We start from the raw sequence: 13,754 nt of genomic DNA, 5'->3' as shown, positions 1-13,754 counted from the left end.
TTGTGTTTAAAACAGTAAGATTAGGGTTAATGTTTGTCGGTTTATATCATTATATTAATATTTACATATTTCTACAGGTCAGATTATATGTTTGGCTATTAATTGAAAGAATGTATATTATTTTTCTTCTAGGGAACTAATAGAGGAATTACATCCCATAATTAAAGAGGCACTTGAACGAAGGCCAGAGGTAAACTATGTAGTTTTATATCATTAAATATTTATTTGGCAAACACTTAAAATTTTTCTTTGTAATTTTGTTATGGGGAAAGTGATGGAATGTTTGGCTGCTAAGCAAGAAAGAAACTATCACATGAAAGTCTCCTGGTTTCAGCTTTATCCAATAGACTGGTGGTCCTCATATGGCAATGGAATCTGAGAATTAGCCAGAGAGCTTGCAAAAAATTATAGATTCCTGGGCCTAGCCTATTCAGTGAGGATCCCTGGAGTAGAGCCCAGAAATCTATTTTCTTAAGCACCTTAGATGAGTCTGATGTAGAACACTGAATTAGAATCACTGCTATCAACGATGGCAATCCTCTGAGGAATTTTAGCGAGAGAGGAAGAAGATGACAGTAGCTACTTTGTATGAGGACTTTATGACAGCATCTGTAATTCTTCACTTTTTTTTTTTCTAATTCAGCCCTGTGGAGTAGTGATAGTTCTCCATTTTGTAATTGATGAGATTTTTGCTTCAAAATAATATGTTGGTTACAGTGCAAGTGGAATTGAAAATAAAATTTAAGTGGCAGTATGTATACTCATCAATTTCAGGACAAAAAGTCATAGCAAGGGAATAGATATGCGCAGTGATGGGTGTGAATGTGCACTGTATTTTGAGAGCATTAGACTCAGTCTTTCTGTGAACACAGAATGAAAGCAAGTCCACTGAAACTTTGCAGAAACCCACAAGCACTGTTAAGAAGCCATTTCATCCAGTGTGAATTGCAGCAGACTTCATGAGAGCTGAGAGAAGCAGTACATTTAATGAGCTGGTTAGCCACAACTGGCCTGTTTTGGCAGGCAGAAAACTGGGTTGTAGACAGGAAAGTGAAAGACTAATTCTTATTAGTCTGTATTACATCATGAATGAAATGATGAGCTCAAGAAGAAAGTGATATAGGAGATTAATTATATCTTACCATTATATTGGTTCCTGTTACAAGCAGAATCAAGTTGAGATGTTATGACTATTATTCTAGGCATTAATACTTTGGCCTTAGTAGGACAAGCATATTTATTCATAACATAACAATCAAAGGAATTTCTTTTGGCTTGTATTTTTGTGTGTCAGAATTAACTGATAAGTGAAAAATCATGGTATGAGTGAAATCTGTGGGGTTTCTTTAGTCCCCTTTGTGATGTTTTCCCTCCCCTTCTATCATATTATTGGGAGTATCTTAGGGATTCTTTATCAGCCAAAGGGAATAGTTTACTAACTGTTTCAGTTCCTCTAAAGTTGTCAGATTAGCAAATCTGACCTAAAAGTAACCATAAAGTAGTTATGGACTTAATTCTATTTCTCCCTTCATAAGTTTATTACTATATAAAATGTCATTTGATTTTATTTGTCTTGTTAATTTCAAATTATCCACACATACCTTTTTTGATGTAATAGCCCCTAGACTGTCTGACATCTACCTTGCAGAAGCAAAATAAGGAGCCTCCAAACTCGTCAGGCATTCCCAGTGTTCCTTCTAAGTTACACCAGCAAATTTTCTGTCAACTTACTTAAAGGACTTTTAATTAGTATCCTTGTTATCTTTGGAATAGAATATGAAGCGGCGCAGGCGTCGAGATATTTTACGAGTACAGCTGGTGCGAATATTTGAGCTGCTGGCAGATGCTGGTGTCATTAGTCACAGGTAGGTATTGGATTTTGATTTTTAAAGCTTGTAATTTATGAAATATATAAAAAACAAAAAGCACCTTTGTAACAACAAAAAATGGCACCACTATAAATATTATTTACTAAAGATGTATCTGATACATTAGTCCATGGCTAAAAAATATATTGAAGAGCTACCACTCATACAGATTGCTTTGGGCAAAGATTGAGTGGAATGTCCTTATGATTTTAATATTTCTTGAGATCTAGTAATCAAGGCAAGTAAACAGCAACCGTTTTTTTTCCAGGAGTGGGTGTCTGTTTTAACTGTGTCTTACCTTGTTCAAGATCTGTTTTTTCTGGAGTTGTAAAAATCATGTATTTAAAGGCTAAACATGATAAACTTTGCAAATTTACTTCAATCAACTGTTAATTTATTGTGCTTAGAGCAATTATGAAATCCAAAAACATAATTTCTATTTCCACCCTTTACAAATAAAAAACCTAAAACCTAAAATTATTGTTGACACTAAGGCCAGAACCTTGAGGAAAATTCCATCAGCTTTATGTAGGGAAATAACTGTTTCCTTAGAAACGTAATGGTGTTGCCTGACCATTGAAGGAGGAAAAAAATGAATCCTGACCGTTTCCAGAAAAGATCCTGAGGAAAAATATTAATAAGCAAGTATAGTATATATTGTTACTTTACCATTTATCCTGATCATTTATTTCTGAGTGCACCTAACACCTTTCATATTTAACATCGAATGTTTTTCACAAGTGCTTTCAAAATATAGCTTTAATCAAAGAGAATCTAAACCATTGATACTATTATAGTAAATGAAAAGCAAATAAAAGAAGCATCATTTTTGTTTTTTTTCCTTTGCTGCTTCACAAAAATAAAACAATGGAAATTAGCCAAAATGAATTTGACACTTGCTGAACTTGATGCAAAAAATTAACCTAATATACATGTAAATCTTTTTTCTTTTTTTTATTACTTTTATTGTAATGTTAGTAACACAGCTGCATGTTTTATTTTTGGATTTGTCTTTTTTTTTTTTTCCCCAAGAGAAATCAAAATAAAATGAACACTATTATGGACTTTTTTTTTTCTCACTTAAGGAAAAAAAGATGAATTCTGGAATGGCCAGGAGGCAGGGATCTTCGGTTTGTTCAATCTGTGCCTGGTGCCTAGTAGGTACTCAGTTATTCTGAGTCAGCTTACAATCTACCATGTTGGTTTCCCAGCCACTGTGAAGTCTTGACCCAGAGTTTAAAAACACTCACTTAAAGGAGAGTTTCATCATGAATACATTCAACATATTTTTAAAGTCATAGACCGATATTTTTAATATGCTGTAAAATCACTGTGGCTCCTTACTGTTATTTTTATGGCTTTAGGATGTTTATAAAAAACTATTTGCAGTTATTGAAAGAGTATTTTTACTTTTGGAATCATAAGCTTTAAAGGTATTTTCACATAAATATAACAAGGAAAAGTTAACTAAATTACTATTGGTAAAATACTCTCAAGTACCTACTGGTCACCTGCTTAATAACTGATGGAACAAGACTGGAATCCAGGATCTGGGACTCTGTCACCTATGACCTCCTTGCAGTCAGTGGACTCTAGGCCCAGAACCCTGGCCTCAAGGACAATCTTCCTATAGAGATTCTTGAAGAAACTTCCAAGGTCTAAAATGGAAGATTAAAAAACGAACACTCTTACTTGAATTCTCTTAAATTTTTGTATCCCAGTAATAGCAGTAATCCTTGCTGAGAATAAGTACCTGATGGGTATTTGACTGGTTATGCTAAAGGCATGCTATGTCTATGTAGGACAACTGTGTAAACGTACACAATTAGTCTTTCCTCCTTCTGCCTTCTGAACTGATCCTCCCTGTTCCCCTCGTGTCTCCTTATATTTTTATTTTGAAAAGCCGTATATTTTGATGGAGAGAATAATGTTGACTTAAATTATAGTTTAAAATCACGTTTTCCTTAACATGTATTTTCTTCCATATTTTCAGTGCAAGTGGTGGCCTTGATAGTGAAACACATTTCCTCAACAACACTTTATTAGAATACGTAGATTTAACTAGACAACTCCTGGAAGCAGAAAATGAAAAAGATTCTGACACGCTGAAGGATATACGATGTCATTTTAGTGCCTTAGTGGCGAATATCATTCAGAATGTTCCAGGTATGATTTTTAGTTCCTCAAACCCATAAATGAATATTAAGAGACTATCATAATTTTTCTCCCCCTGAGGAATGGTAATGTAGGTTGACAAGCAACTTGTGAACATTTGAAAAATATGTCAGGGTAACATTTGGAATTTTAGAGGCAAATGATGCTCTATAGAGGAAAGGAGCATGGTTTCCTCTACACTGTCTGATCTCAAGCTCACTAATGTAAAGATATGATTTAATCCATTACTCAGCACTTGTCTACAACTTCTACTTTGGTTCATTATGATACTGTTGAGTTTCTTCAACAAGGATTGCTGCAGAGAGCTTGTAGAATAGATTTTTTTTAAGTGGAAAGATTCCTTGGAGATCACCTAAACCAGCAGCAAAAAGCAGCAGAGTGGGTTTTGACTCCAGACCTCACACTTTACTGCAAGTAGATCAACTCCCTTGTTGTCTGTTATGTATCAATATATCAAGATTCCATGTAATGATCATTGTATAGCTGAAAACGGTATATATAGTCCAGAGCCCTCTTTTACCTGTGAATCATGATCCAGAAGTATGTTGTGTTGATGTTCTGGCCAAGGTTAGCGTGTAGCCAGCAGCAGCCCAGGGAGAGGCAGGGTCCTGATGCCCAGCCCTGCCAGCCTTCAGCGGCATCATGACTGCCGTGCACTTCTACTTGCCAAGATGCCGTATTTCACATAACACTGCATCTCACTGAACATGATAATGTACACTGCAGCTCTGTTCCTGTGATATATGCATATATGTAAATAATTTGTTACTGTGGAGGTTGGGGGTAGGTTAAAATGAAAACTTTTGCTTTCTTCTTATATGATATTATGTATCCAATAACAATCCTGGTGGCTCAGATGGTAAAGAATTTGCCTGCAATGCAGGAGACCTGGGTTCAATCCCTGGATCAGGAAGATCCCCTGGAGAAAGGAATGGCAACCCACTCCAGTATTCTTGCCTGGAGAATCCCATGGACAGAGGAGGCTGGTATGCTGCAGTCCATGGGGTTGCAAAGAGTCAGAGACGACTGAGCAACTAACATCACCACCATCCAATAACAAATAAATTGACGTGCGTATTAAGGGAAGAAGAAATGAAAATAATTTTTTCCACCTGTTTTTTATTTACAGTGCACCAGAGAAGAAGTATTTTTCCTCAACAGAGCCTTCGTCACAGTCTGTTTATGCTGTTCAGTCACTGGGCAGGTCCTTTTAGCATCATGTTTACACCCTTGGACAGATACAGTGATAGAAATATGCAAATTAACAGACATCAGTACTGTGCACTGAAGGTATTTACCTAAAAATCTGATTTCTTTTTTCGGTTAAGAGTGGAGTTAAAATATTTTTCTCTCTCAGTGGCTGGTGTTATAAAAAGGATCAGGATTTCTTGAGAGTACCTGGGAGTACTAGAATATATATTTGCCCGTTGTATTGAAGCACTTATACTGGAAGTTTATTTAAATGCATAAAACATAATGTAGAAATATTCCAGAATCTATGAAAATTAGAAGCCACATTCTTAAAGAATTGAGGATTGCCTCAAAAATATACTTATTTTTTTTCCTACTTAGGTACTTTCTCTTGATTTTTTTTCCCCTTCATCTCCAGTACTGTTCAAACTCCAAGTCTAATGTAGCATCATGATATATATGTACTGCTCATATTAAATTTCTTAGTTTCAAAAGTTACTATTATGCTTTTCTTTGTAAACAAAAATATTAAAGATATTGTGGCTACATAAGCATGAGTAAAATATCCTGCCTCTTCTCATTAAGCAACCAACATTTAACCTCTGAAATGTTTTAAATGTAATTCTAATATTATTGTTTGAAGGCTATGTCTGCTGTACTCTGTTGTGGCCCTGTTGCAGATAATGTAGGACTTTCATCAGATGGCTATTTGTACAAATGGTTGGATAACATTTTGGACTCTCTCGACAAAAAGGTAATTATGATAGTTCCCTTAAAATTCTGTAGTAAATTGTCACTGCATTGCATTATTTGGGGGCTTCCGAAGTGGCACTAGTGGTAAATTATCTGCCTGTCAGTGCAGGAGATGCAAGAGATGCAGGTTCCATCTCTGGGTTGGGAAGATCACGTGGAGTAGGAGATGGCAACCCACTCCAGTATTCTTGCCTGGGAAACTTCATAGACAGAGGAGCCTGGGGGGGCTACAGTTCATGTGGTCTTAGAGAGTTGGATATGACAGAGCGCACACACGCTGCATTATTCAGAGTTATTGTATGGCTCACTGAATATTTCTTTTTGAAATAAGAAGGTTAGAATCATGGGCCCAAAACATATTATGTAAAACTAAATAGGATATCATAAACTAATATTTCTAATTCTTATTTAGTTCTCATTTAAACAATTTTAATTTCCCTCTTAGAGGATTAATATAGTAGTGTGTGTTTATCTCATAAAGGGTTTTAAGTCAGTAAAAGAATATAATTGTGGAATACTTTAAGCTCCATGGAAGAAATATGCTATTTGCTCTGTTTAATTTTTTTGATTACTCTCCAGTTAATCACTTTTCCCCCCTCATTACTCATTCCACACAAACACAGACCTCACAATTTAAAATAGGACTTGCATTTCTTCCCCCTGGAAGAAATATATTTTGTATTGGGCTATCAAAAATAAGAATAAATTTCGACAAAAATAACTGGGAGGTTAATCACTCATTTTCCTGAAAGCACTTAATCACTGTTCACATTCATCAGCCACCTCTGGGGCTCTGCTGGAAAATTGAATTGTACGACTAAAGAGTCTTAAATAAAAAGCAGGAGACCACGTTTAATTTCTCCATGTTGGTTTTTCTGCTGGTTGAATAAAATCAGAAAGAGTTGAACTAAAGGAGACTTGAGTTTTGTGATGAAATACAATGGATATACATATGCACTGTATTATTTTAATTGAAATGTAAGAGGAGTAGATAAATAATATATCCCTTTCTTTGTCCTGGGCAATTTTGTGGCCTTTGCTTAGGTTCATCAGTTGGGCTGTGAGGCAGTTACATTACTGCTGGAGCTGAACCCGGATCAGAGCAACCTGATGTACTGGGCAGTGGATCGCTGTTACACTGGCTCCAAGAGAGTGGCCGCTGGCTGTTTCAAAGCCATAGCTAATGTTTTCCAGAACAGGTACTCTAGATTCTGCTATCTTTCATAATTTATTTAGCTTCTCTTAAAAAAAAGAATGTGTCCTTTTGAACTCACTGATATTAATAAACCAGTATTTTCTTACCTTAAACTCGAACAAAATCTAACCAAATAGTGATAATGATTACCATGCCCATGCGTCTGTCGTACCTATTGCCTTAAAAAAAAAAAAAAGTCACCTCATAGGCTTAGCTCCTGCATGCCTGTATCCTTTCTTTTATATCATATCATGTTTATTAACTGGTGTGAAAGCCTCTAAACATTATTTATCTAACATGTGAAATTTGTCCCTAGGGATTATCAGTGTGACACAGTGATGCTCCTCAATCTGATACTGTTTAAAGCCGCTGATTCTTCTCGAAGTATCTATGAAGTTGCTATGCAACTTTTACAGGTTTGTAAACATATTAATTAAAATATATTTTTAGTCGGGACTTAACAAAGCACAACAATCTATTCTTGCCTTGAAAGTATGCTAATGTTCATCTTTATTTTTAATAGTGGTGTATGTTATGATTCCTAATTATCATTAGAAACAGAAGACTGAGATAATATGGGTCATTTTAGTCTATATATAATGCAGTTTTGAGTGTATTGTAGAGGCCTGTGTGTGGTAACCCCCATACTCAACCTGTGTGTGCGCCTCTGTGTGTCTGTGTGAGTACTTGGAAAAGTTGAGTGGTTAGGGCCTCTGTGTGCCTTCACCTGTTTCTGTTCAGCAAATAAGAATAATGTGAGTCAGTTTTGGAGAATCAAGTAAAAAGTAATTAGCTCTTTTATGATAGCCTTTTGTGAGTTTTCTTTATTAGACTGAGATGAATAACTTAGAAATTTCACTTGGATATATGGTTATATCCACTGATGCTAGGATGTGGTTCTTCATTCTTAACCAAGAGTTAAGAATGGGATTCAAGGAGATGCACATTTTCCCAAAGGGTTTGAAGTGGTACTGAGGGATCATCTTAAGAATTATACCCTAGTGTCTTTATTAGTTAAGAAGAAGGTTGAATAGTACAGCTCTTTGTATAGTATAATATCAAAAGAATTTTTTGCTTATATTTTGTATTTAATCCATGATTAAGCGAAATAGGTCTGAAGATTTTTTTTTCACATATGCATGTTTTTATATAGTCATAATTTTGAATTGGAAAAGTGGTAAATCTTCTTCAAGTAATTGTATATTGAGTTGCTGAAGTTATTTTCAAACTATGTTACTGGCATTCAACACAAGGAATGTTAAAGTCTTGTAAAGAATTACAGAGCTTGTCAAGTTGGGACTGATACTTTTTTTTTTCCCCAAGTGCTAGAAAGAAAGATAAATCGATCCTTATAACCCTCTGTTCTAGTATTCATTTGGAATTACAAAGAACAAGAATTAGAGACCTTTTGCAAACATTTCTGGAATTAGAAATTAGCATCCAAGAAACTTTACAACGTATACAACTCTATAACTTTTAAACTATAATGTTTCGTGGGAGAAAATTCTATGTTTTTAATTATAGCTGAAATTTAGAGGACCCACAAAATCTTAAATGGATGGGTTACATTCCTGTAGATCCTGGAACCGAAGATGTTTCGCTATGCTCACAAGCTGGAGGTCCAGAGAACAGATGGAGTTCTCAGCCAGCTGTCCCCTCTGCCGCATCTGTATTCCGTTTCCTACTATCAGCTGTCCGAAGAATTAGCAAGGGCATATCCTGAGCTAACTCTCGCCATATTCTCAGGTATGATTGTTCAACTGGTTAGTAGTTTTTCTTCAGCCACCATTTTGAAAAAACTACTTTTAGTAAATGTAAAGCTATGAAATTTGAGGTTTAATTAAAACAAAACCTGTCTTTATATAAGAGAGGTTTTTCCCTTTAATGTGACTCTTCTAAGACTGATCTACCATGATACTGAGATTGCTTATTAAAGATCTCTAAAGGGATTCTAACCTTGACCTCTCTTCTCCACCTCACACTAGCCAAAAAAAAAAAAAAAAGTAGGAGGGGGCTTTACAGGCAATTTGAAAATATTCCTTTAGTAGACATAAAACTTCCTGAATCTTCTAGTTTTGGGTTTATCTTGTATATTGGTTTGTTTTTAATAATATAAATGGGCAGGGATAAGGATACAGGTTTCTGTCTGTAAGTAAGACTTCTAATCATAGAGAAACATACTGCACTGCCTTAAGCAGAACTATAGCCAGGAACCCACCTTGCTTCCTGGTCCAGTTTCCTTTCCTTGGGTCCAACAAACATTCCTGCCTTGAGTTTCTAAAGCTTGGGCTATGTGTCAGGCAAGATGTCCTATATATATATGGGTTTCCCAGGACTCAGATTTAAGATGATTAGGGAGTTCATCCAGCTTGAGCCTTCTGGTTGATGAACACACTATTGCAGATGTCTCCATAGTGCTTATAAATCCTTTAACTGAAAAGTTTTATTAGTTATAATACAAAAGACTCTTAGCTAGTTTTTCTGCTCTTCATCTTCAGTAAGATCTTGTTCTAATCTTAGTGCTGCAAATGCACCAGAATTGGTATGCAGGAGATGCCAGGGCTCTGAGTGTTTCATTCAGGTTCAAGGCACAGAGGCCTCCGCCTTCTTGGTCCCTCTTTCCACAGTGCCTATTTTAGCAGTGGAGATATTGAGTCCCACCCCTAACTGATCTGATTGGGGGAAAATTAACAACTTAAATTCTCCTAACACAGTGTTTAAAGCAGCACACGGGTTTGCACAGGTAAATAGCAGCAATCACGCCTCTTCCTTCTTCCCAACTTCCAGTCTCGACATCCCTTTCAGGATGGACGTGGATGGTCATCAGTGCAAGGTAGTAACCACATGCGTGCTAAGTCACTTCAGTTGTGTCTGACTCTTTACAGCCCTGCACACTGTAGCCCTCCAGGCTCCTCTGTCCATGACATTTTCCAGGCAAGAACACGAGTGGGTTGCCATGTCCTTCTCCAGGGGATCTTCCCTGACTCAGGGATCAAACCTGAGTCTCTTAAGTCTCCTGCCTTGCTTGGCAGGTGGGTTCTTTACCACTAGCGTCACCTGGGAAGCAGATTAAGTAACCGCTGTCTCCACTAATTCTCCTGCTGCTCGGCTTTCTTGGAGGCTCCTGGGCTTTTCCTGGAGGCTTCAGCACAGAAAAGAGAGGAGTCCTTGGTATCTCAGAGGTCATGGAGCTGGTCAGGATGGCAGTGGGTGCTGCCCTGGCCTTGGCTCCCATACATACTTAAAACCCCTCAGCCAGGATCTCTTCATTCAGAGCTTCAGGTCTCGTATTGCATACTTGTGGTAATAATATTGACCTGTTAACAGAAGGCGTTCTTTTAGACGGTAATGACAGTCCTATGTGCAGGGCAGCAGAAGAGACACAGATATGAAAAACAGACATTTGGACTCTGTGGGAGAAGGTGAGGGTGGGACGATTTGAGAGAATAGCATTGAAACATGTATATTACTGTATCTGAAATAGATGACCAGTGTAAGTTCGATGCATGAAGCAGGGCATTCAAAAAAACTGGTGCTCTGGGACAACCCAGGAGGGTGGGGTGGGGAGGATGGTGGTGGGGGTTTCAAGATGGGGGGACACATGTGCACCTGTGGCTGATTCATGTCAATATATGGCAAAAACCACCACAATATTGTAAAGTAATTATTCTCCAGTTAAAATAAATTAATTACTTTTAAAAAAGAAGGGGTTCTTCTAAAAAGTTGTAATTGAGCATAAATGTGTGCAAGGCACTGGACTGAGCAGATTGTTGGCACTGTGTTGAGTTTGCACAGTAACTCCGTGACACAACTACTTTTGTTACCTTCTTAGAGAATAATAAGTTGAGGATCAAAGGTTGATAGTTGGTCCTAGGTCAATCTGTGTATATGTAGTAGAACTGGAAATCAGACCCAGTTCTGAAGTTGTAAGTGTAAGATGCAGTGGGCAAAAGGGGACTTGAGGAGAGAAGGTTTTTACTTAAAGTGATTAATGGAAAGTAAACAGTATATACAAACTCATGGACTTTGGAATCAACCTTGTATTTGAATCCTCTGCCACTTGATCATTTTCTGACCTTGCACATGTTACTCGAACTGTCCACCTCACAAAGTTTATCATGAGCACTATATGAGATGAATGTAAAAGTAATAAGCACTTCATAGGAGTCTCCCCTAGATAGAACCGAAATATGTGAGGTTTTTTGTGGGTCACTTTAATCCATGTATAAAGATTGTCTTTATCTTATGTTTTTTTATTTGTTAAGAAGCACATGTATTTACCACATTAATCATTTTAACTGTACAGTTCAGTAGCGTTAAGTGTGTTTATATTGTTGTGAAGCAGATCTCCTGCAATTTTTCATCCTACAGAAGTGAAACTTTATACCTACTAAACAGTAAACTCCCCTTTTCCTGAACTTCCCCTAGCCCCTGTTAACTACCACTGTGCTCTCTATTTCTCTGAACTTGATTATATTGGGTACCTTATAAAAGTGGAAGCTTATAGTATTTGGTTTTATGATTAGCTATTTTCACTTAGCATAATGTCCTCAAAGGTGATCCTTTTATGTTGTAGCAAGTAACAGGATTTCCATTCTTTGTAAAGCTGCAGAGTATTCTATTATGTGCATGTGTGTGTCAGAACACACATTTTGTTTATCCATTTGTCTAGCAATGAACATTTGGATTGGTTCCACTTCTTGGCCATTCTAAATAGTGCTGCTGTGAGCTAGGTCTTCAGGACCCTGCTTTCAGTTCTTTGGATATATAGTCAGCAGTGGGATGTCTAACTCATATTGTAGTTCTATTTTTAATATTTTTGAAGGGCCATTACACTATTTTCATAGCAGTTACACCATTTACAGACTCACCAGTAGTGTGCAAACATTCTTTACTACCAGAGATATTTTATATAAAGGTAAGTATGTGGTGTATGTTAGCTGTTTCCTTTTCAGATTTATTTAAAGGAGAAACAATGCTCATAATTCTTAAATGTGGTGAATAAAATCTGGCTTGTTTCTTTTTCAGACTTAAAAAGTTACATTTGAATTCATTACAAATCAAAGGAAAGCACAGTTACATCCGTTGTTCCCTCTCTGACTTTCCTTAACTACAGAGATAAGCCAGAGAATTCAGACAGCTCACCCTGCTGGGAGACAGGTAATGTTGCACTACCTGTTACCGTGGATGAACAACATCGAGCTGGTGGATCTGAAACCCTTGCCCACAGCAAGGCGACATGATGAAGATGAAGAGGATTCCTTAAAAGACCGAGAGCTGATGGTGACTAGCAGGCGCTGGCTACGAGGAGAAGGCTGGGGATCCCCACAAGCCACTGCCATGGTTTTGAATAATCTGATGTACATGACAGCAAAGGTAACAGGTTTTGTATTTGTGGTTCCTACACAGAATTACCAAGTTAGGAGGCATAAACAGGTTAGAAATAGACAAAGAGATTAGATAATCCAAACAAGTATGTGTTATAAATAAGTTCCTTTCTTTAAAAAAAAAGCTTCATATCAGATATACTTTTTGGGAGTGGAGCTAAAATCATATGTGATTAATGATATTTGCATTTAGATTTTTTGAAAGAAATTATTTCTCTACAATGTGGAGAAGATTAAAGCTGTCTGTCAAAGCATTAGTTTCTAATATTTCACGATGTTGTGAGTTTGGTATTGAATGGATGGTTGTTACTAAAGTGCTGCTGAAGAGTGTGTGCTGTTTTTCCTGTGTCTAGTATGGTGATGAGCTGGCATGGTCGGAGGTGGAGAACGTGTGGACCACACTCGCAGATGGCTGGCCGAAAAACCTGAAAATAATACTGCACTTTTTGATCAGCATTTGTGGAGTAAATAGTGAACCAAGCCTCTTGCCTTACGTATGTGTTCAAGTTCATTCACTTTCATAGATGCATATGTGTATTTACCAAGTGTCTTGTGATGCCAGAATCTGGGCAGCGGTAGAACAGCGGACGCAAAGCAGGGGCCAGGAGGAGGACCATCAGGAAATAGCACATGGACTCATTCATTAATTCATCGAATAAATATTACCTGGCTTTACTACAGGCCAAGTGCTCTTCTATGTTCTGGGCATTGTAATCTGATGGATGCTACAGATTTTATTCTTTGACCCCACACCTAATTTATTTAATGAATAAATCAGTAGGTTAGTAATGTACGGTCCTGGTAAGGGCTGCGGAGGAAAATTGCAGAGTCCTGAGGGTGGATAACTTTGGAACCACCACTGTCTGAGAGAATTAGAGATGATATTGGGCAGAAAGTAATATGAAAGTGGAGACGTGTTAATAGTTTTTCCTATCAGCAGCTGACGTTGGAATATTAGAGCATGACGAGAAGTGAGAGCTCAGTACCTATAGAATCATGCCCTAAAGGCCTCTGGAAGCAGGGAAAATCATGATAAGAGATATACAGTGAAAAATGAACAGTCTTTATCTTCTGAAGAAAGAACAGTACTTAAATCTGCTCAAGAGAACAGTATGGAACTATCAAACACAAAGGTTAAACTGAATATACACGCATGCACACAGACGTGTGTATATGTAGATATAA

The 13,754-nt window shown here is 37.1% G+C and overlaps 1 protein-coding gene across 10 annotated transcripts in view; it reads left to right on the top strand.

Moving 5' to 3' along the window:
* Positions 1–13,754, top strand: part of FRYL (FRY like transcription coactivator) — a 297,672-nt gene that overhangs the window by 226,693 nt on the left and 57,225 nt on the right. For all 10 annotated transcript variants that reach the window (XM_070458031.1, XM_070458033.1, XM_020879792.2 and 7 more), the window contains 10 exons: positions 133–190; positions 1,774–1,865; positions 3,862–4,034; positions 5,173–5,333; positions 5,878–5,988; positions 7,032–7,186; positions 7,499–7,598; positions 8,760–8,928; positions 12,299–12,558; positions 12,923–13,063. In XM_070458031.1, the coding sequence (XP_070314132.1) occupies positions 133–190; positions 1,774–1,865; positions 3,862–4,034; positions 5,173–5,333; positions 5,878–5,988; positions 7,032–7,186; positions 7,499–7,598; positions 8,760–8,928; positions 12,299–12,558; positions 12,923–13,063 (1,420 nt within the window). The remainder of the gene's footprint in view (positions 1–132; positions 191–1,773; positions 1,866–3,861; positions 4,035–5,172; positions 5,334–5,877; positions 5,989–7,031; positions 7,187–7,498; positions 7,599–8,759; positions 8,929–12,298; positions 12,559–12,922; positions 13,064–13,754) is intronic.

The sequence above is a fragment of the Odocoileus virginianus genome, chromosome 29 (assembly GCF_023699985.2).
Source record: "Odocoileus virginianus isolate 20LAN1187 ecotype Illinois chromosome 29, Ovbor_1.2, whole genome shotgun sequence".
Classification (NCBI taxonomy): domain Eukaryota; kingdom Metazoa; phylum Chordata; class Mammalia; order Artiodactyla; family Cervidae; genus Odocoileus; species Odocoileus virginianus.
This window is presented reverse-complemented; position numbering and strand designations above follow the sequence as displayed.